Source organism: Hesperophylax consimilis, chromosome 20 (genome assembly GCF_061612785.1).
Source record: "Hesperophylax consimilis isolate HC1 chromosome 20, BYU_Hcon_1.0, whole genome shotgun sequence".
Lineage (NCBI taxonomy): Eukaryota > Metazoa > Arthropoda > Insecta > Trichoptera > Limnephilidae > Hesperophylax > Hesperophylax consimilis.
Window position 1 is genome coordinate 19,132,971 of NC_142855.1, and position 25,114 is coordinate 19,158,084.

Below are 25,114 nucleotides of genomic sequence, written 5' to 3' on the forward strand. Positions count from 1 at the left end.
CAGTTTACGTAATACATACTAATAATAGGCTGTGAAATTACTTATTTGATATTTGTATTTTTATATTTTGTTAAGTTGTTTATTGAGGTATATAAATAGAGTCTACGTTCCTTTTCTCGTTGGAATTAATATTCAGGGTTTTCTAAAAAGAGGAGTTATTTTACCGAAATAGCGGGCTATTCAAATAGTATCGGGCTATTTAATTCTGTACAAATCGCAAGTGCGCCCTACTCTCGAATTTGGTAGCCATCTCTGGTCCGGAGCCCCTAAATACCTGAAAAAAACCCTAGACTCTGTGCAAAAACGGGCGGTCCGTTTGATAGATTCCCCAATCTTAACAAACGGACTGCAATCTTTAGAGCACAGGCGTCAGGTAGGTATGCTGTCCTTGTTCTATCGGTATTACAATGGAAGATGCTCTGAGGAACTAGCGTCATTGATCCCTTCGGCACCGGTGCGTAGTCGGGATACACGCCAAACGCGCGCCCAACATTTGTACACGGTTGACATTTGTCACATGAGAACGGGTCGCTTCTACGATTCGTTCTTAAGTTCAACAGCTCGGCTGTGGAACGAACGTGTTTCCTCCCTCCTACAATATGGGACTCTTCAAGACCCATGTTCACTCCTTCCTCTCCACAAAAAGACCCTCCAAAGATGACATAGGCCCTGAGGGAAATTATTTTCTTCAGGGCCTCCTGTGTGGAGTTAATATAAAAATTTAAAAAAAAGATTTTACTTTTGAAGCTGTCATTTTTTGACATTTGACAAGTAGAAACTACGCCATTAATAAAAATGGAACGATACACGCTTCAACAACGCATTGAAATTATTCACTTTAGTGAATCAAATGCAAATCATCTCGAGTGATGAGGCCCATTTCCACCTCGGTGGCTTCGTCAACAAGCAAAATTGTCGCATCTGGGGCTCGGAAAACCCAAGAGTTATTGTTGAAAAGCCTCTCTATCCTCAACGTGTGACTGTTTGGTGCGGTTTATGGTCCGGCGGAGTCATTGGACCTTACTTTTTCGAAAATGAGGCTGGAGCAACAGTTACGGTGAATGGATCGCTATCGAGAGATGATTAATGATTTTTTATGGCCGGAATTGGATGGTATTGATCTGGACAACGTTTACTTTCAACAAGACGGCGCTACGTGCCACACAAGCAACGAAACCATTGATCTTTTACGATTGAATATTAAAATAACACCTCTTATTGGAAAACCCTGTATTATCAATTATTTTTTCCAGAGTTAATATTTTGTTTTTTAATTCTTCAATTTCTTCTTTATACTAGTTTCTCACGGTTTCCATAAATTGCACCTTAAACTCTTGAAACTTTTTGTCAAGAAGTTGGAGGAGTTGTGTGTCTATTATTTAGTGCAGTCTTTGCAGTTGCCCTTGTAGTCATATTGGCATGGAATATTAGATAATATAACTTATATAACAACACTTCACTATTATAAACTTATTAAAATATAGATATTAAGATTTTAGCTACGACTTTCCTTTTATTTTGTGAAATTTCTAGAGAGCGAAGAAAAAAACAACAGCTGTCATTGAATATTATTGTTGTAAATGTGAATAAAGCAAATATTAATGTTAATGTCTTATTTAGCAAACTGACTGAAATATGTGATTATAAGTTTGCTAAGTACTAATGACTTATCCAATTTTTTTTTGCCATTTGGTGTATTTGTTTCCAATGAATAAAATTAACAATGAACAATTCATTAAAAAATGCCTACATTTCAGACATCAATGAAGATAGTCCCCGAGGACGAGTGCTCTGGAGTGTTTTTTATTGGCGGCCACCTTCACCCAGACGGTATTAAGTACCGTATTGAGGTATGCGGCCGCCCTGTCGAAACAAGTGGACCATGCAGGGTATGTAACGTTGGGATGTCTTAACAACCAAGCTTATAACAGTATTAGAAACATTGCACCAGATTCAAACCCTCTCTCTTAAACGCCAAGATACTTATCGCATTATTATTCAGTCATCAAGTGCGCCCCACTATTGAATGTGGCAGCCAGCTCTGGTCTGGAGCCCCAAAATAATTGACTCTGCAGAAGCGGGCAGTCTACGAATTGCAATATTTAGAGCACAGGTAGGAAAGCTGTCCTTGTTCTACCGGTATTTCAATGGAAGATGCTCCTAGGAACTAGCGTAATTAATCTCTTCAATCAGTTTATAGTCGAGAAACAACAATTCGAGGGGAGAACAAAGAGAAGTCGCGCGTACAACATTTGTGGAAGGTTGATATTTTTCACATGAAAATAGGTTGTTTTAATAACAATTCTTTTTTTTTTAGCTTGAAATACAATTAGATTTAATTTGTGGCCAGATCTGAATATCCAAATACTTTCAACCTTCCTCTCCCCATCTCTTTACCCTCCCCACCACTCTCAACATAATATGCTAATTGGGGATGCCATAATCCCACCGGCTCCAGTCGGTTTGAAGCAGTTGGGACTCTTGTTCTGTATTCGGAAAAGAACGTCAAATTAATTAATTAAGTCAAATTTTGACAAAAAGTGGTCTTCAAGGCACCTATTTTATGTGAGTCATGTACTTCGAGGGGAGAAGTATCACTTGCTCCAGTTAATATTGAAAGGCAAGATAGAGGGTCGCAGAGGGCCTGGTAGGAGACAAATGTCTTGGCTGCGAAATATACGAGAGTGGACCGGCATTAGAAGTGTGGAGGAGCTATTACGGGCAGCGCAAGACAAAGAGACATTCTCTAGAGTGATCGCCAACGTCGGGGGGACCTGATACGGCACATAAAGAAGAAGAAACAGTCATTAACACAATATACCTATTATTTAATAATCTGTCATTCAGACTGTGCTCACAATATTATATTATTTGTTTTCAGATCACCAATTCTGGCTCACAGTTGTCCCTGTACAACGGCCCCAGGGTGGCCTGCACCCACTTGCTGGTGGGGATCCTATCGGCACAGAATCGGGCAACCTGCACAATTATTTACACGCGAATATCCGAATTTATTCCGTGGATTGAGAGCAAAGTGTGGCCTTGAAACAGTGGTGCTCCACCAGTGCCCCACAGAACTCTCATCCTGTACAATGATCCAAAACCTACATCCCCTGGATTGAGAGATCTAGTCTTAAGGCAGTGGTTCTCAACAGGTGGCACGCAGAACTCTGGTGCACAGTTTTCCAACCTTTGTTTATTCATAACTGTCTTAGCGCTCAGTTATTTAGGACTGTGTATTCTAGAAAATAATATAATTAATGCTTTCAAAGTAAATCACATTCTTACAAAAAAAATTATACAAGTTTATGTATTCGTATTCTCGTATGTAGTGGAAATACAGAAAATATTAATCTATTACACGCAGCTCCAACTCAATTATTTAAGAAATCTTAGTTTAAATCCAAGTCTCTTTTTGGATGTGAACTTGCACAGTTGTGTCCAGAAAAATTATTTTAAATACACAGACATTGTGCAATTAGTCCTAACAAAGAGACGGCTCAGTGAGAATGCGGTGATGTGCAGACCACCGAAGATGTGGTTAACGAATGCCCGCTGCGTTCATTCCCCGGCGGGATTGATAAAGCCGCAGGGCGACGCTTGAGGCCCTAGACTGGCTCACTGACCTAGATATTACCTCTGACCCCTCCTCATACAAAAGAAGAAGAATTTAAGCTCTGATACATTCACGTAAGTGATGCCTACGGAAGCACCAGATGGTTTGATCACTGCATTATGACACAGGGCTGAATAGTGCCATAAAGAGTGGGAACATCACAGCCAATACGACGAGGTCAGATCATCTCACACGAACTGTCCAAATAAATCGAAATCCCTGTTATGTCACCGACCTGACCGGTCGGTGGCCGAGTTGACATCGCGCTTGGGTCCCACTCAGGCGTAGCGTGTTCAATTCCTCGGCTGGCTAAGTCCTCCATCACAACACAAGCAACATTTTCAGCTTACTGTGGTGGTAGTAGGAGATTTTCAAATATTGTCAGGTTATTCGTAACCCGGGAATATTTGTCTTTCTTTTTAAAAAAAAAATAAATAAAAAATATCCAACAAACAAAATAGACTTAGTAAAATGGGCGGCAAAGTCCGATAATGATTTACAAACTGGCAAACTTTTTTCTGTCAGTAATAAAACCTCCAAGTCTCATAAGGTACCAGAGACTTAACTGTGATAACGAGGTTCAAAATACAGAACTAGATTCTCTCTACGGCACTTTTGTAAAAACACCGAGAAACTCCAGCAGACAAGTATTTCAAAATTAAAGACATTGTTCATGGGTGGAATAACGAAGGCGCAAATGCAAATGTATATTGCCATTCAAGGATTGCATTCCATTCCTTTGCTGTGTTCAAAGCCGTATTGCAAACAATAGAAAAACAAATCAAGAAATCTTTCAAAATTGCTCATAAAATGCCAATACTCTGCAAATGAATCAAGAATGGATAGCATAGCTATTTCCTAAGCATAATAAAGCATTAAGATAGTTTTGGTTATAAAAACGTCAACTGTGCTGAAATCCAAAGGCATGGAAGATCTCTGTCACATAATTTGGACAAGAGTCCAATTATCGATGGCAGAAGGATTTAGGAGCCCGGGTGTTGGTAGGCAAGTCCGGAGATGTCATGTTGGATAACAGCAGAATACAAGTCCAGTCCTCTCCATATACTCGTATCCTTCCCAACCTCTAACATATGTGTCAACAACATCACAGGAAAATTCACAAAATGAAAACATAGCTACTGAATTTAAATATGTACTTCTTTCTTTGAGCGAGGTCAAGGAGATACCTGTGAGGGCTTCGAGAACTATATTCATCAGTTTCCTACAAAGCCAACACAGGACAGTTGTGCCAAGCATAGGCTTACAGATTCCTTTTACCTCCAGTTATCTGATGCCACAATGGAATCTAAGACGGGCAAAATGGCGAGATTTATCAGAATATGTTGACAGGATTTTTTCATTTTTATTTATATAGATTTTTTATTTATACAACATTTTTATTTATATAGATAGAAGATAGTTAGAAAGTGAATTGAGTGGATTACTGTCTTTCTATTTGTTGTACTTAGGGAATGCAATCCCGGTATACCAGGATCCCGAAATACCGAGATCCCGCAGACATTTTGCGGGACTAATCTCGGTCGAAAATTTTGCGGGTTCCCGCTGGACTGGCGGGATTACAGAGAAGCGCAGCTCATACATTTAAAAATTCTCCCACAAAGAACGATCTGCTGCAGACTTACATGACAAAAGACATGGGAAAAAATATTGCTTTGTTATTGGACTGTAAAACAAGCCTGTGCGAAATGATATCAATATTTAACAAAGTATGATTGGGCGTATCAAAAAGTCTGGTTGACTTAGGGCTCGGTGCAAATCTTGACTACTTTTTCACTGAAGAGGAATATGGTGTGCTGAACGATCTGGAAGGAATATTACAGCCGGTGAAATTAGCAGTCGAAGTTTTATGTAGGCGAGAGTCAAACTTGATTACTGCGGAAACCACTTTAAAATTTGTTATTAGCAAACTGAAAAATATTAATAAACCATTAGCCCAAAAATTTGTTGATTCTTTGAGGAAACGGATTTCAGAGCGGCGAAATAACTTGACAGCGGTTTTATTATACTTACATGATCCATATCAAGACAAGTACGAAGAAGACAGAAGTCAATTTATTAATGTTGATGACACATTTAGTCTACCTTCAAAAAGTGTAATACGCAAGGCAATCAAAACTATAGTCGAAAGGCTAGAGTACACGGACACGGGTAACAACGCAATAGCCACTGCTCCTGCTGACGCTGATGATCCTTACGATGACGATGACGACACTTCTCTCGCTAATCTGGAGACAAACGCAGCAGCAGCAGAAGCACCAATCACTTCAAGACGAACTCGAACTTACTTTGATTAGCATGAAGAGTTCGAGATCAACAGCCCATCAACAACCTAGATCTGGCAATATGAGCAACCTTGAGGTTTTGATAAAGAAGGAAATGAATTACTTCGAGTCCGGTGGATTAAAAGGCACATGCCTTCAATTCACTTACAATGCGCTAATGACTATTGTGCCAACCAGCGTGGAAGCTGAACTTTTTCAGCCGCTGGCTACCTTATGTCCAATATCAGAAGCCGTTTATCAGATGACACAATTAATACTTTAACTTTTTTACAAAGCTATTTCCAAAATAATGTTTAATTAAACTTATGATACTCATTGTACAAGAATATTGTTTATCGTGTGAACGTTATTATTTAAATTTAAGTTTCAGTTCAGTTTCAGTGCCGGCAATTCGGGCGTTTATTTTATTTTCATTTGTGTACCTACATAGATTTCTTTTACCCACCTCACTAGACAAATTCTGTTCCGAGGCGGGTATGTTATGTAAATTTATGTCTTATCTTATTCTTTGCCAATTTATGAGTTAAACTTTACTTATGTCTAACTAAAGGTATACCTATTAATAAATCATTTAAAATGTCCCACAGAACTTGTTTTATTATAGGTATAAATTTAAAACTCTAAAAAAAAGGTTGGTAGATCAAGGTATTAGGTCTTTATTATACGATTGATTAGATATCTAAGTCCACTCTGCTGGATCCCGCAAATACCTGGATCCAGCGGGACTAAGATTGTTCAGTCCCGCAAATACCTGGATTGACATTTTCTTGCGGGATTGCATTCCCTAGTTATACTATTCCTAAGTTAAAAATATCTAAAAGGCATATAAAGTTGTTAAAACTAAAAAGTATCACAAAAGTATATACTTACTATTTATATATGAAAGGTAAAAATATTTAAGTAATAAGATAAGTAGGAGGGAAACAAAAATAATAATAATGTAATTAGACACTAAAACAGTAGGTTGAATCGTTGACTGCCTTATTGACAATATTTTTTTCAATAGCGTTGGATGTTGAAAGAAAATAACTATTATTTCCAACAGCTAGTTATATTGATACAGTAATTTCTTCTAAATTCACCTTCTAAATGTATTATGTGCTTATATTATTGTATTTCATGTTTATATTTAAAAAATAAAATTATTACCTACGTACATGGAATTATGAGTTTGTTTTTCAGCTTCCTTCTGATAAAACGCTGTCCTGAGAAAATGAGCTGTAAAGAAAGATACTTAGCTTATTTCTTTCTTAAGACAGGGCTTTATCAGATGGGATCTTGTGGTCTTGGGTGACATTTTACTTGAGATTTAGGCTAATGAATTGGGTTTTCGGTAGGTTCCGAAGCAGAATTATATTGTCTATGGTTGCGCCTTTTTTTTAAATTTCCTCTATCTTTTGTCGATGGTGTGGTGTGACGTCACCGATGCGTGGTGTCTTCAAATTTGCCTGATCTAAGGTTAAAACTTGACCAAACCAATCGTATGGAAAGAGGGAGGAGTTATCAATCTACAGATAGTTGATATATGGTTAACATCTCATTTGTTTTTTTTCTACTAAGTAGTTTTTGCTCTGCATTTCAAGACTAACAACGTATAACCTACACAACAATTACTATTATTAAATATATGTTTTGAGATTATCGGAACAACCATCACATTTTAAAGTATTTTTTTCACAATTCAAGCATTTATACTTGCCTGGTGACGTTTCTTCAACACTTAAGAATTGACCGCTGCACTTCGCCAAAGTAGGTTCTTGCAATATTTACCAAACTTCCGTTTATTTTACACTTTTATCTAAAATTACATTTGTAAAGCAAACATTGTGATCTTCTCTGTCAATCCTTAACTGAGCAGTCCCTATTATGTCGTTTCTTTGGTAAAATCGGCATTTCTTGCAGTGGTACAAACAGCTAATGCTAAATTAATCATTATTATATCTCCGTTTTCGCAAAAAAAACACACCAGAAACGCGGTTTAACCGCCAAGTGTTTAAGTTTTTTCTGTGAGTAATCTATTTGAAGCATTAATATTAATATAGACAACGGGGGCAAGCTTCATAGTTCTCGGTATTTGGTACGTGATGGCTACATCTAAACTAAACTCTGAAAACCATTTTAAATTAACTAATTGTGTATACTGAAATGCACTCCCAAAGAATTGGATCGCGCAACACCGTAACACTTGGTCGAATTTAATGTTTCAAAGACCCAAACATGCCTGATTAAATCTAAAGGGGATCGAAACGACAATCTATTTTCCTTCAACGAAAACCCAACATGCCTTCTATTGATATGCTTGGCGTAACTCCAAGTGACTAGCTCGGGCACGGGAACTCCAACGATGCCAGAGTCAAGTTAGCCTCTCAGTAACTGGCCGCACTGTGCAGCTCTCCCTACTGTCGAATTTGGTAGTCACCTCTGGTCTGGAGCCCCAAAATACCTTGACTCTGTCCAGAAACGTGTGGTCCATTTAATAGATTCCCCTCTCTTAACAAACGAATTTCAATCCTTAGAGCACAGGCGTCAGGTAGAGCTTGAGAACGGGTCGCTTCTACGACTCGTTCTTGTGTTCAACAGCTCGGCTGTGGAGATATTTGCCGGCCTCTGTGTTTCCTCCCTCCTACAACACGGGTCTCTCCAAAACTCGCGTTTACTTCTTTCTCTCCTCAAAAAGATCCTCCACACACCATCCCCAAATATGACATCGGACCTGAGGGAAAGTATTTTCCCCAGGGTCTCCTGTGGGGACTTCACAACAAACACTTCACCACAATCTTCAATTATACATCTGCCCTGTAAGGCTGTCCAAAACGTTTGCTAAAGAAGACGCAACCCGAAAACAAACCACTTATTTATTATTAGATATTTTGTTTTATTTTTAGCTGAGACCAATTACCACAACCAAATATCCTATTAAAGAGTATTTGCTACCGCATAACAAGACGATTTCACGGCAGCGCCATGAATCTTCTTAACTCAGAAAAGGCTTCCATCAAGACGAAACTAGGGCCCCAGGAAGAAGGCGCAGGTGAGTTTCCGTAAACGGATATAGAAATCGTCCTCCCGAACGTAAAGACGGAATGTTTGCAGTATGCCGAGTGTTTAGCCAACTAGTAAGTTGCATTGCATAAATTGTAGATGTGTTCCAGATGGACGCATTCAGGACAGACGCTTGGTTTCTACTTTCCCCATTGACAGCCATCGGTAATTGATATATTACTTTACGGGAAACTATGTCTCAACTAAGAAAACGTTTTTATTACTAGCTGACGTATACCTGGCGTTACTGGGAGTTATCCTTTGGAGATAGACATACCGTCGTAGACTTTTCTGTAGGCCTTTTTAAGATATACAATTAGTACAGTATATCGTAGTACATTATAAGGTTTAGCCAGCGTTGGCAATGTAAGCGCCCGAAAATATTTTTTTTGCAACTTAATTTCAAAACATCGACTTTTCTCTACTTTCTATAAATTTAATATGCGTGTAGTATATATATAAACCTTCCGGAAGAAATTTTCTAAATGATAGTGAAAAAACCCTATCAAAATACGTTGCGTAGTTTAAAAAAACTAAGCGCACAAACATACAGACGCGGAAAGCGACTTTATTTTATATTATTTAGAGATGTAAAAACAGTACCTAATTCCTCTAGTTCTTGTTGCCTCACCGTATTTGATCACTAAAATAAATCACCCATGTTCTCTATTTTAAAAACTCTTTTGGATTATGAGGTAATTAATGCATGTAACATAAAATATGGTGCCCCGATAATCTATTTGTATAAAGAAGAGTGTCTGTGGCGGACGAGCGCGCGGCGTGGCTTTGTTTGTTTTTATACAAATCTACAGGTTTTAATTTGAGATTGATGAAATTTAGCGGACTTGATACTACATCTAAAAAAAAAGAATGTCAAAAATTCTCAAACCCGATAGATCAGATCCGCATGAATCGCCTCACCCATCAGGTAAAAATCTTCTTCTCCACTCTTGACGACGACAAAAAGCCTTCTGGACACTTTGAAAAGCCCTTAGACAACCCTCCATCACAATAAGTCCCCTCACGGCCCAAAAGGCACAGTTTATTCCTCCAGAGACAAAGCCGAGACTTTTGCAGACAGCCTCGAAGAACTATTTTCCCCGACCACGACCTAAGACGACCGCTAATTCGTTTTCACCGCAGACTCCAAAGTCTCAACTATCATGACCGAAACCCCCCCAGACAATCCGATTCCGTTCACAACCCTTCAGGAAATCAATTAAATTATAAAATCGCTCACAACAAATCCCCCGGTTCTGACTCAATCTCAAATAAAAATTTAAAATGCCTCCCTTCCAAAGCCATTTGCCCACTCACATCCATCAGCAATGCGTCCTTTAGACGGAGTATATTCCCACAACACTATAAAAACACTGACGTCATTCTCATTCCAAAACCTTGCTCTCCAAGCCCTTAACCACAGACCAATAAGCCTTCTTCCTTGTACCGGCAAAATATTAGAAAAACTTATCCTCGCAAGACTCAAAAAATCAGTTGACGAGCTTAAACTCATCCCCGACATTCAATACGGCTTTCTATCGTGCCACTATACCCTCCACCAACTCTTGCGGGTGGTCGAAGAAATTACAAATGCCTTCAATAGCCGCCAACACGGTAGTCCTCTCCCTAGACGTCTATAAAACGTTCGACAAACTCTGACACAAAGGTCTTATTTATAAAATTTCCCTTCTTTGTATCCCCCTATCAATGATCCAACTCATAGCCAATTTTATTAAATACTGTAAATTTAGAATCAAATTAGATGGAATTTTTTCCACAGCGAGATTGCTAAGAGCCGCACAGTGGACGGAATGAAGAAAAAACACGAATTAATTGTTTGATGGCTAAATATTAGTGCAATATTTTTTTTAATCTTATTAATGAATTATAAATATTTTTAAGTAAAAATATTAATTTATTATTATAAATAGCTTTTTCTCCATTTCGTCATTAATTGTAGTGAAAAATTCTTAATGTTTTTGTAAAATGTAGGGCTCAAAATGTTAGAACCTGCCGCTATGTGGTATTTTTGTGTTACGTAATTAATTAAAAACTATTTTAATTTCTCAGAAGTGGCATTTAATATACCCCGTTTTTTTAATGCCTCGAATAATTCTCTCTGGAGAATGCATATAGTCCTTCCTGAAAATAACAAAATTGTTCAAGGAAGGACAAAAGATGATCACAATTTATATATGACATTAAAGGTGAGACTTCAGTCTACAATACTTATATATTCATAAATGGGAACAAACGATGTTTTGTTTCTAAATGCTAATTGAAATATGCATTTTAACAGCAAAAAAATTCAAAAATAGTGTAAAATTAGATGTTAGTTCAAATCTCACACACATGATATATTGATATATAATTTTGTAAATTAAATTAAGAATACCTTGAGGAATGTCAGCCATAAGAAACTTTTGTAAATATATCCAAAAGTCACTTATTACACAACCGTCTCTGCTCACGCGTAGGAATGAACTGAAAAACGCGATGCCGAACATTCAACTTACGACACACTTTGCAGCGTTGCCAAACTTCCATCAAGCCCTATTGACATATTTAAATTAACACATAAAATGCAGAAACTATTGTACTACACTAAAAAAAATATAAATATTAAAAAAATTAACGTATGCAAAAACCACTTAATTCGCGTTTTTTTTTCCATTCCGTCCAAAGTGAGCCGGTGTCCCTCAAGGCTCTATTCTCTCGCCAGCTCTCATATTACGGGGTGGATAGTAAGTAATCTGGGGGGTCAGTTTGTCCAAGAGTGACAGATGTACAAGGCGATGGGTCTAGAGAGTCTTGCTGGAGAGGTCAAAAACATCTCAACGGGCAGGAGCATCTACCACCAAGACCTCTCATTTCATGAATCCGGACACCCCTGCTCCCCAAACGTAGCAAACCTCTTAGGGTGACCTATTGCAGAGGTGTTGCAATAAAAATAATCCTCAAAATAACACCAACGACAGTAGTTTTCAATGTAATACTCAGCATGTCTCGACATGAATCTATGTTTTTTTTTATTCCAGGTAGCCTTTATATGGAGACAGTTGCCATCAAGGCAAAACCAGGACCCCAAGAAGAAGATGGAATCCTTTACTCGGAAATATATGTAGTCCTGCCAGATGTTAAAAAGGAATGCTTAGGGCACTCTGAAAGTATTAACCAGACTGCAGGTAAAATCGATTTTCGTTTGTGCGAATTCATTCGAATAATTTTTAGTTTTCTTTATAGATGATACCTATTTATTGAGCTTTATCTGTTATATTTTTCAGACTCAATAAGCAACATGAAGACCCACCCTGGAAAACAAATACATGCATGTTCCTATTGTAACTACTCTTGCTCACGCAAGTTAGCGTTAACATTGCACTTACGCACCCATACTGGAGAAAAACCTTTTTCATGTTCCGTCTGCACTTATTCATGTTCTCGAAAGGGTACTTTAAAAAATCACATGCTTACCCACACTGGAGAAAAACCCTTTTCATGTTCCGACTGCAACTATTCATGTTCTCGAAAGGGAACTTTCAAACTTCACATTCTTACACATACTGGAGAAAAACCTTATTCATGTTCTTACTGTAGCTATGTATGCTCTCGAAAGGAAAGCTTAAAACTTCACATGCTTACCCATACTGGAGAAAAACCTTTTTCATGTCCTTACTGCAGCTATTCATCTTCTAAAAATGGAACATTAAAACGTCACATGCTTACCCATACTGGAGAAAAACCTTTTTCTTGTTCTGACTGCAGCTATACATGTTCTCAGAAGTTAAGTTTAAAACATCATATGCTTACCCATACTGGAGAAAAACCCTTTTCATGCTCTTACTGCAGCTATGTATGTTCCCAAAAGGCTACTTTAAAACGTCACATGCTTACCCATGCCAGAAAAAAATCATTAATATGTTCCTACTAAATGTATTCATGTTTACTAAATGAAAATTTATAAATTCATGTTCTAAGCATTCCAGTATGGAGAACAACAACCCTTTTCATGCTCTAATTGCAACTATTCACGTACGAGGACAGTTTTTGCATTTGATTAAGTAATTTAGAACAGTGACCGGTTGGTGGCTGAGTTGACATCGCGTTTGGGTCCCACCCAGGCGTAGTGTGTTCAACTCGTCGGCTGGCTAAGTCTTCCATCACAGCATAAGCAACATTCACCCTGTGGTGGTAGTAGAAGTTTTTCAAATATTGTCAGGTTATTCGTAACCTGGTAATGTTTGTGTTTCTTTAAAAAAAATCGAAACAATGGAAAATATACCAAAACAAAGCAAATGCCAATAAAAAAGAGCCATCTTTTCAATGTGTTAATATTTATATTTAAAATTTTCACTAACCAACAGATGTCTTGTTTTTCCCTGTCACATGTGAAATCTATATAATATCAATATATAAAAAACACACGCGTATTTGAATGCAACGTTGTGTCAAAATTTCTAAGCAATCTGAGAAGAACTTTTGGAGATTTAAGGTTTTGGAACCAACTAACATTATTTTTATATAGAAAGTTGGATTTTTTTATTATTATCAAATGTAAAAAAAATAATAATTTTATGCTTGCAAGTTATTGATTGTTGACTTTAATTTTTCATTATTCCTTAGTTTTAAATCGTTTGGGTGTGTTAGGTACTTTAAATTAAAAAAAGTGAAGTTTAGTGTAGGTGCTGTAAAACTTAGCGGTTTTCCGTTGCACCCAACAGAGTTTTTTTTATGTGACACCCATAAATATACCACGTGAAACCTCACAAGAGCACCCCTGTCTGTAAAGTGCAGACTGTAGGAAAGGATTTATTAGTGCGGGTCTTGAAGTGCCCGGATTATCTGAAGCAAGATAATTATATTTTATTATTATTTTCAAAGGTGATAAGTACTTGAATTTATTTTTTATTTTACCCAATTTTAAATCTTAAGTTGTTAGTTAGGTATCTGTTGTAAAGTAAAATGTTTTGTAATTCATGGGCTGCAAAGTGTAATGTTTTGCCCGTTGCACCCAATGTTGGAGATTTAAAAAATATATATTTCAAAATTTAAATTCATCATATTTGATACTGGCAAATATGGCTTGTCGGAAGGTGCCTATAATTTATCATTTAAATATTTATGTTTTCATACTTTCTAATGTTCATCTTGATAAGTTCACAATTTCTACTACCATTACCCATTCATACTCTCAAAAATCATTCAATTTACCATCACCATCCCTTGTTTGTTTAAAAAAAGCCGTCAAGGTAAGGACAATAAACATACTACTAAGGACCCCCTGGGCCCACGGACGCAACGCAGTAAGACATCTGGGGAAAACTTGCAGGAGCACGTTACACTCATTATAACACGCTACGCCTTTGACAGTTGATTGTATAGAAGTTGATTTGATATTTGCTCGTGCATTTACAAAAAATATTCGTTTATCCAAGTACTTAACTAAATCGTTCTCAAATTCACGCTAAAGAAGGGAACGTATAGCCCACTGATCACACGCGTTGAAGGCGTGTCCCAACTTATCGGAGTGTTGCGTGCGTAGGTCAGGTGTGCATGTTGGCCTGGGAACCTAGTATTGCGTAATGCGTAGGCTCAGTGTGTTAGTACCTTTAAAATAGGTGTGGGGAAGCTGCGGCTCGCTAGGCTTTTCGGTCCGGCCTGCTGACCACAAAAAAAGAGTATAAAAAATTGCTTTCAAAACGCGAGAACGGTTTTCTTTCTATAAGACATTATTACAAAACCCTGAGAAGGGTATAGCTGACAAGTCCTTACGTAACCCACGTTACTAGAAAGCAATTTAGACACAAATAAATAGGCGATCAAATATCCCCTTTTAATTTAATTTTAATTTCTTATTATTTTATTAATCAGAAATTAAATCTGTAATAAGAAATTAAATTTGTAGTAAAAAAAACATGAGTATAATTCTAATTAAACTAGGGACTCATTTACAGATACAATTACAGTTGTGGATTCATCTGCATACGCATTTCAGAGGAAACCATTCTCGTGTTTGAAGTGCAGTTATAAAATTCTAGTTGCAGACTATGTGCTGCAAAAATCTAATGAAACTATTTTCATATCCTGGGTGTAGTTTTAAACAAAGCTGGGGACTCGCATAGTCATTCAAAATTAAATTAAAAGCAGATGTGCCAAAAATCCAGTTGCGGATCTACTGACGCATTTCGAAGGAAACCTTTCGCATGTTCCGAATGGAGTTTTAATTCTAATTTCACACCATATGTTGCAAAATTCCGAGGAAAACTATTTGCTTGTTCCGCGTGTTATAATTATTTAAGCTCTTGGACTCGTATGCAAAATTACTCATAAGTTTAAATAAGCCTTGTATTTTGAAATCAACTAAAAATTCGATTTGCAGACTTGTAGACGCAACTCATGGGAATCAATTCTCGCGTTCCGAGTGCATTAGTAAATTTCTAGTAGATTTATTTGTGAACTTGACTTAAGGGTGCACACCCCCTCCCTCCCCCTCGCCACTAAAAATATAAGTGCGGCCCGCGGGTGATACTACAAACATCAAAATGGCCCCTGACGGCGTAGAGGTTACTCACCCCTGCTTTAAAGTTATTGTTTTATCTGCGACTGCAAAATTCCTCGCACAAAAATATCTATGTACAATAATTAAAATTTACAAGAATAAAAATGATATATTTGTTATTAAAAATGATGTTTTATTTTACTAAATTGTAAACCTACTTTACTTTTGTAACACACCAATAAGTTTACAATTACAATTTGGGAGGCGGTTTTGGGTACCGCCGCCCTGGGAACCATTTATTGGATAACCAATACCTTTGCCATAGGTCACCCCAAGTGACAAGTAGCAGGGATGCCCGGATTCGTCAGGTGAGGTGTGTTCAGATCTTGGCCGCAGATGCTCCTGCCCACCAAAAGCGTGGCGGTCCGTCTCGAGAGAGGCTGGTTGACAGAGTCCTTTTGACCTCTTCAACAGGACTATAACCTGGTAACCTACTACTTCCTCTCCATAAAAATACCGTCCACACAGAATTTCCTGAGGTCCAGAGAGAAATTATTTACCTCGGGGCCTACTGTGTGGGGTTAGTGTAAAAAAATGACAACAGGTAAAGTTACATCTATTTTTGCACTACTCTTGCAGACCATGTTTGTGGCAACTAATGCAAATGGACTTCGTGGTATTCCTCGTGTTTCAACACGTAAAGAATTTGTGTTAAAAATGATGCAGAGAATATACTATCACAAAGGTTTGTAATCTAGCGATATGAGCTTAAGGCGATGCCATACGTAGTAATGCAAAAACATGTGTTTTTGGTTTGAAAATTTGGTCGCCTAGAACTGTTTCAGATGCTTTAATTAAATATTCCAAGTAGAATACATCTTCGCATCGAGTGTTTTTTAGATAAGTCTTTTTATAAGCCCAGAAAAAAATAATGTAAAGGCCTATGAAAACTGCTTTAAAGTTAAAAATCTCCTACTTAAGAACCCATTTTCGGTTATGTTTTATTGTATAATGTGACAAATTAAGTTATTTATAAAATGATCGAAAAAAAATTAAATATTTATGCCTGAACATCAAAACGTTTTCGTCATGTTTTTTTCTTGCATAAATCAAAAAAGGCGGATGGTGTTAAGCGGGAATTTAAACCTTATCGCCATCTACGTAAGGGTCGTTATTGATAGCGGCTCAATTTAAAATATTACACGACGTAGTGCATCGCCTTAACTATGACTAGCTTTCGGAGATTAGGTATACACGATTTATACCTACTCGTACATAGTTTATTCAACAGCCAATGCAACGACCAACTGAAAAAAGCTAATGTATTCTAAAATGAGGCGTAGGTGTCGTATCGTGATAAACGTTGACAAGGGTTTAAGGAGATGTATCATACGAAAGATAATGGTAGTAGAAGTCTAGGGAACGCGCGAGAAAGACATGGCACGATCAAAGGAAACAAATGCTTTTGTATGACAAAATATGGCCGTATGAAGAACTTATGACGTGAAAGTAGTAATCAAGTGAAACAAATACATAAAAAAGAAAACTTTTCAATTATTCACGACAATAATTATTTCCACCTTAAAAATGCACTCAGTTTTCAGGTAAATTAGAACTAAAAACTTTACTCGAACCATTATTAACATCGAGCAATGTCAGATAACAATATATTCATTATCATAATTTCGGTGGTTAGTTATTGATTTGCCTGTGCTTATATCCTACACCCGTTACACACAATAGTTTTTTTTGTAATTACAGTCGAGCATTAAGTCGAAAAAATAAAGTTTCAATTTCGTAAAAACTGAAATTATTGATATTGAGATGCGTACATTTGCGCCAACCGAACTGATTTTGGATGCGTACTGAGAATTATGATCTGAAGTGGAATTGATGACAAAATCGGCATAAAGTAGCATGTGATGAAAAATCATTATTTTTACGGGCACAAAGCAAGACTTGGGTTCGAACTTTGAAAGCCGTTTTCTCAGGCTCTATGTTACCAAATGGACTGAAATTTTAAATGTATTTTAAGAATTATTTATTTATAAATTCACGCCCGGCTGGGCTATTAGGTACATGTTATTTTATTATTTTTTTTACAAAGAACACAACAAAATCAAAAAGAAAACAAAATCAAAGTAAAATCAAAAAATGAAATCAAAAGAAAATAGAAGACATAATAAAACACAACCTTTTAAACAAAAACAATGTCAAAACGAAATAAAGTGGAAACATGACACTCCACAATGCAAGATGGAAAAATATAATGGAAAATTACAAAACTTTGGTAAGATAAACAGAGATACTTAGTTTCTATAGTTGAATTATATTTTATTTGATATTCTTCTTTCTGAAATAAATTGGTTAATGACTTGTTTATATTTGGTGAATGATATGCTGAATATATCAACAACATCTTTATAATCACTACCCAATTTAGTATACGGCGAACGGGGGTATAGAATTGAGATTCTGTGTTGGAGTTATCACAATAGGACGGTAGATAATGCCTCGATGTTGGTCTGAATTGGAATCAATGACAAAATCTCCATAAACACTTGTGGAAATTATCGTTTTAACAGGCGGTAATGTGTGGCAAATTAAATTTAATATAGACAAGTTTGACGCGATACCTTTTGTATTTTGTAAAACAATACGGAATCCGGAATCCTATGATTTGGGATTTTCTCTTCCAAAAGTATAATCGTGATACTATTTTGTGTAAGTGGTTATTTGCAATACGGCAATAGGCCGAAAAATAATCGGGATTGAATGGAATCCGCTAAATAGTTTGATTATATTGTTAATGCTGTCGTAAACAATATTTGGTTAATCTTTTTCTTTGCCCCCTGACTTTCTTTGACCTTATGGTTAGTACACACGCAAAGCTCACATCAACAGATAATATAAAGCACAATAGCGCTCGCCATACAATCCCATACAGACCCGACACACGTAAAAAGATAACGCGCTATAAGTGTGGTTCTGAACTTCGCTAACCGAATTTATTTTACGTAACCGCTCCCGACGCGATATTTGAAAAGTTATGCGTCCCCCTCTCCGCCGCAAAAAGGAGAGGGGGTCATTTTAATTACGGAGCTACCAACTAAGTTCCGTGTTCCCTTAGTAAAGTTGTCACTTTGACAGATGAAATTATGTTCCTCGGCCGCTCTCGAATTCAACTGACCCCCTCTCCTACCATAGGTACAAATATTTGATAGCGTCGTGTGTCGGTAGAAAAGATGATGCGCTGTACATTAACTTTTGATGTGAGCTTTGCGTGTGTACTAACCATTAGTCAAACCCATTAAATTAATGCTGTTGATTTTTAATTCGATGGCCGACGGTTGTATTTCGCCGTTTTACATTTTATTATCGCCGCATTTATTTTTGCCCGAGAGCCATCTACAATACTTCTGTAAAAACTTTTACTCTAGTGTGCTTTGATTTACCATTAGAGGTTTCTACATTGCCGACGTATTTTTAAGCAAAACATAAAAAGTTTAGCAGAGTAACTACATTACCGACATTTTGTGTACTAAGCATACAAATTACCATTAGAGTAATCTACATTACCGACCAAATCAAACTGCATCGAAAAAGCATTGACAGTTTACAACTTCATTTGTTGTCCATTACAGAAGTTGGCGTTCTTTCGTCTCCCTTAAAGGTATGAATTAACAATGAAAACTGAAATATTATTAACTTTTTACAATATCGACAAATAAAACCATCTTTTAACCTTAATAATATGCAAGTTATCTTTTAAATATGTCCGTAAATACACGTGCATTTGGCGATAGTTTTTGTGTCTAAAATATTTTTTAGCGGTGCGCTCGTGTAATTACCGAATTCTTTCGGCTTTGTCCCAAACATAATTGAATTAATTTTTAACCATTTTTTTCGTCACAATGCACCGTTATTTCGGTTTATGTCATCCGCCTAACCTAGCAACGCCGGACTAATCTGATATTTTGTTGATTGTATTTTGTTTGCGGTAACGCTAATAAAAAGTGAACGGTTGAAGCAGTCGGGGACGCCCGAAAATACACCGCAAAACGGAGGGCTTCAAATACTTTAATGTGTCAAGAGTCAGAATAACAGAAGACTATGTATGAATGTGAATAAACCAAGTAGTTCGTGTTAATACATAATTGTTTGGCAGTCCATCCTCTCTGTCTACACAAAATTTAAAAAAAAGTTATATATTTATAATTTTTTGAGGTTAGTTTAGATTTTTTAAATCTCTCACAGTGGTGCAATTTAGAAGGTGACAATTATACTGTCTTTTTTACTTGGAGACATGGTTTTTTGTCACTACTTGTACTATTCATCTCTAACCACAAGACACTCTTTTAACCTATGGTAAAATTTCCGTTTTACGGTTCTTAATACGTACAAATTATTTAAATAACACTTCATTTCAACTTAATTACTACAAAAAACAACGGTAAACTTGTCGAATTCCGCTGCATGCAATGACTCTTTAAAACAACAACACTTGACCATAACTTCTGTATCTAATGGAGACAACTATTTAAGTCGCACACGCACAAAGGAGGTTTTTAGGGTTTAGTTATGGTTTTTTTAATAATTTATGCATATTTCCTAACCTTCAACCTTAACTTTGAGAAAAAATGTAACTTTAATGCATCTGTTACCATCTCCCACGACATAAATAGTTATTTCTTGTAGTAATTAAGTTGAAACTAAGTGATATGAATATATATTTGAGTGTGCAGCAGAATTCGACAAGTTTATTGAAACAAAAATCGTTGGAGATTTTAAAAGTTAAAGTAACTTTTTTTTTTCAAAGTTCAAAATTTCCTTATTTTGGAGTGTTTGAACTTTTTAGTATGATGTGTTGTTTGCCGAAGGATCCATTTCTCCCAACAAATTTATTTATAATTCGATTAAGAACCTAATAATGTATGTTTTACATTGAGTTATTTCATTAATTTTATCATATTTAAAAAAGTAATCAAAGTATGGACATTTTTTATCGAAATGGCTATAGCTTTAGTATAATTTATTTTTTCTGCTCTTTTTTTGCTTTATCCTTGTAATCTAATTTTAAAATGTAGCAAATAACTGGTTTATTGAGACCATGAAAAATAAATCATGTTAATTAATTGTTTGCCGAACCCGTGTAGCAAGATCGATTCTAACTATGTCCAAATTTTTATTCCAGATGCTGGGCGACGATGATTCCGTGGATCCCCTGACTGACCCGTTCGCCTCCATATCCAACGACCCGCTCACGGCGTACAACGGCAATGGATACCATTCTGACTCGTCGAGTTCGTCCAGTTCTTCCTACGCAACCAGCTACCCGTCATCTCTCACCATAACCCCGAACATCGGCGGTCTGACAGTCCACAAAATCCCCGCATTCGGAAGCTCCCTAACCATCACAAAAATCGACGACAAACGTTACGAGAAACCTACAAATACATCCTATCAGCGCGCCTTCGAAAAGACTCAAAATTCTTATCAAAAAGCCTACGAACAGAGCAGTTACAAAACCCAGCCGCAAAAACCGCAATCGTATCAACTAAATCACATAACCCAAGCGTACGAAAGCAACCAGCGTTCGTATCAGAACTCCTATGAAAATGGAAACTCGTACAAGCACAATGGTATCGTTACGGAAACGCCGAAGAAACGCGGCCGCAAAAAGGGATCTAAAAACAAATTCAAGCGCGGGATTCCTATCGAGACGTGGGAGAAATGCGGGATGCAGTTTAATAAGGGTTCCCTGGTAATCACAAAGGTCAGCGATAATGGCGGAATGGAGAACTTTGTTAAAAGCGATCTGGCCATAATGTTGAATGAGGACGAAAACGGACGCGTAAAGAGAAAGTATACAAAGAAGATAAAGCTGGACGATGATGCAGATTCTTCAGAAAAGGAATTTCAACAGAAACAAGCGGCGCAAGGTTTGTTTTCTTCTAATCTATCAGAGTTTTGAGTAATCTTACCTGCAGGCTGTAGCTCAGGGTAACTAAAGAACTGGTAATACGTACCAGTCATCAGGACCGGTGTCTCCTGAGAAAACATCTCATCGGCAAGCAAAATCTCTCAACCGTAAATGTAAAGGATTTTTCACCAAGCATAATATAAATAGAACTTCCTTTTTCTGGCGCCAGTAAAATTAGATTGTTCATGTTAGTTGTATGTTTCTACATATGTAAATATATGTCATTAAGATATAGGCTTGGTCATAAGTTACTAGATATAAGTCTTAGATGTAAGTCACTAGTTTTAAGTCAGTAGTTCTAGTATTAATTATTTAACAAATTTATTTGTACAGCGCCCTCGAGCTGATTTTTCACGAAAACGGCGCTATATAAATTAGCCAAATATTATTATTATTATCAGCGCCCTGGGTCCTTGGCGCTTTGGAAATTCTTTCTTTTTTTACTACTTCGTCTACCATCAATCTTCACATGAATTTTTAAAAATATTTTTATTCTTAACCAGTCAATTGTTTTCCGAGCACATCTGGGTGAAAATACAGTCCACGCTGTGTAGGAACCAGCTTGCATATCACCAGTGTAAACTGTGCGTTCTAAAGTTTAGACTTTGTGTGACAGCATCATAAAACAATAATCGTATTTTAGGCTTTGAAAACTGTGTAGATGACAAAATCAGAATCGCTTGCGTTAATAACACTCTCGATTCTACATTTTTAATTCCATGAACTGTAACATATCTGACGACTTACTTAGTTTAACCACTCGGAACATTAGAACGTCAAAAGACGTAAATATGATAATAGCGGTCAAGACATTAGTACGTCTTTTCACGTAAACGCGCGAGATTTTACAAAAATCGATTTATTTCCATCACTAGTATACGGATTGCCATGATTTAAAAAACAGAGTATCGATAATGAATAACGCTACGCGTCTGTATTCAAGAATATCTATGGAATTTTGAGGTGCATTATCTAAGTCGATTGGACTTGTCATCTTGTTCGTTCATAATTTATTGCGTTTCTAAATAATTTATTAAAAATATTTTAGTTTGGACGGTTAATATTTTGAGGTGACTAATAGTTTTTAATTATATTTCTTCAATATATAAAGTGTTGTTTCTTTATGATACTCAGAAAATAGTACATTTTTCACAGCTTTGAAATAATGGTCAGCGATTTTTACATATTTTTGACGTTTTCAGAAAATGTATATTTAGAAACGCAAATATTTACGTATAACAAAACAATACGATAGTGAATTTCATAATCTATAATAAAAACACATAAATTTGTTTTTGACCACGATAGTTTTATTTTCACTCTACCGGTTTCGGAAGATCCCTTCCTTCGTCAGGAGAATATTTAAAACTCAGTTTTAAATATTCTCCTGACGAAGGAAGGGATCTTCCGAAACCGGTAGAGTGAAAATAAAACTATCGTGGTCAAAAACAAATTTATGTGTTTTTATTATAAATTATGATGAGCCACAAAGTGAATGCTTTTTACAATTACGTAATTTCATAATCTTTCCAAAACATTTTTTAGAATGAGGCTACGTTTCCCAAAACGTGAGTTATGAAGCTTTTAACAAAACTCGTGAATAACACAAAAATTTTCGCGTTTTGACAGTTCGCAAAGGAACACAAAGTAAATAAAAGTCCTTTTCTGAGAGGTTAAAGGTCATTAAACCTCTTGATTGTTGTTTTTCGTTTAGGGTGTGGATTCAGGTTTATGTAGAAACAATAAAACAATTTTCTCATGTAAATATATATATTTGTTTACAGTTGTTTCCCAATTTTTTTTAAATAAAGTTATTCTGTGGTAACGTCTTACGATATAAACATAAAATATATATGAATAATAAGATACATGATCTGGTAAATAGTATAAACGATAGCAAAAAACATAAATCATAGTTTTTATTTCGATACTTGGGTAAAACTTATCAAGGTAATTTTCACTCAGATCTTAGACGACCGTCGAGGGTATTTTGAGGATTTTCTACTCAGATATTCAAGAGATTTTTTTTTTTATATAGAGCGGAGACGGTTTACACGTAGTTCCCGTGAGCACTTAGGTCATAGGCCCATTGTGTTATCTCCCATTTTACCTCAATCCTCTAACAAGTTCATAAAGTTCACCAGGTTTGTTATTGGATATGTGGCTAAGTCTTCTGGTTCCACAATGTGTATTCCCAGGTCCATTTCTCCTCTACAATCCCCCTTGGTTCCCTGAAGGCCCCACGATGGAAGAGGACTTTGTCTCTCTTCTCCACTCCTCCTTGGTTCCCTAAAGGCCCCGGGATAGAAGAGGGTTTCGTCTCTCCTCTCCACTCCTCCTTGGTTCCCTATAGGCCCCGCGACGGAGGAGTATACTCTTCCTTGGTTCACTGTAGGCCCCATGAACATGGTAGTAAGAATTGTTTACCTCTAAGAACAGTTGACTGGTTAAACGTGTGACGTTTCAATACCGAGCACCTCTGAATGCTGCACCTTTTTATAGATACGTGCAATACAACTGTTTTGGCGGGCAATCGCCACCCAACTGTTGTTACGTCCGCTAACAACGGGTTAATTATCAATTATAAAAGAATATATATATCTGTTATATAACTTGAATAAATCCTTAATTCCAGTGGCGTCGTCTTCGATTCTCTCCCTAGCGGCCGCTTCCCGTCTCACCGTGGAGTTACACCCGGACGACTACTACCCCGACGTGCCCTTCCCCAAGGACTTCAAGGTGCGGCGCAAGAAGCGTCGCGGGGCGGAGCGCGCGGGGGCCCTGCCCTTCAGCTGCGACATCTGCCGCAAGGGGTTCAAGTGCGCCAAGGGCGTGCAGGCCCACAAGAGCACCAAGCACGGGGTTGAAGATCTGAGCTGCTGCTATCCTTGCGAATGCTGCGAACTGGTACGTATCACCTTTTTCACCATCTTTGTTTCAAAGTTTGCAAAGACGATTCCTTTTTATCTTTTTACCAATCTCTGATTTTTTGGCTGCATCTTGTAAAAATGTTTTAGTTTGACATGTTTTAAAAGAAAATATTTAAATAGGACGTCCGGGCGAAGCATCTTCCTTTTTTTTTTATCTATATCTCACGTTGCTTACTCGATTGCAGGTATTCCTGCTGAAGCGCGACCTCTCCCAGCACATCAACGAGCACCGCAACTTGTCGGGCCTGCTGCCGTGTCCCGAGCCGTCGTGCACCGCAGCCGAGGCGGACGCCCTGAACCTGGCGCGTCACAAGGCACGTCGCCACCCGTACCTCGGCACTCTCGGCAAAAGCTGGTTTCATACCTGGGGCGACAGGTAGCCGCACATCTCCAATCGGCATTCAACATCACGCACACTTCATTATTATCAGTATTTAGTTTGTATCATAGACGTAAGAAAACAATAGACCTGCCCATGTGGGAGATGGGAACAAGGGGAGGTGGCGTGATCGACTCCCTTTTAAGTCATTTGTCAATAAATTAATCTGACAGTATACAGGCAAATCACGTTTTCATATCTAATTGCTGGTTGCGTAAAAACCTTAAGTGCTAATCACTTATACGCAACCAAATTTGTAGGCGGTTTGGTTAAAAATGAACATTCAGACCCTTCGGAGAAAAGTCCCGCAATGGACCGTTTCAGACCGGGTCTATTTATTTCAATGTGCGCTTGTGACAAGG

General features: G+C 37.2%; 2 protein-coding genes across 3 annotated transcripts in view; both read left to right on the forward strand.

Annotated features, from left to right (window-relative positions):
* Nucleotides 1-7,058, forward strand: part of LOC149414261 (modular serine protease-like) — a 47,682-nt gene extending 40,624 nt beyond the window's left edge. For both annotated transcript variants that reach the window (XM_089644278.1, XM_089644279.1), the window contains exons 15-16: nt 1,758-1,889; nt 2,882-7,058. The gene's annotated coding sequence lies outside the window, so the exon portion shown is untranslated. The remainder of the gene's footprint in view (nt 1-1,757; nt 1,890-2,881) is intronic.
* Nucleotides 7,059-19,092: 12,034 nt separating this feature from the next.
* LOC149414262 (uncharacterized) lies at nt 19,093-25,086 on the forward strand. The gene is made up of 4 exons (XM_089643847.1): nt 19,093-19,133; nt 20,655-21,402; nt 24,079-24,350; nt 24,559-25,086. The coding sequence occupies exons 2-4, from the start codon at nt 20,655-20,657 to the stop codon at nt 24,751-24,753; spliced, it is 1,215 nt and encodes a 404-aa protein (XP_089499973.1). The 5' UTR covers nt 19,093-19,133; the 3' UTR covers nt 24,754-25,086.
* The last annotated feature ends 28 nt before the right edge of the window (nt 25,087-25,114 follow it).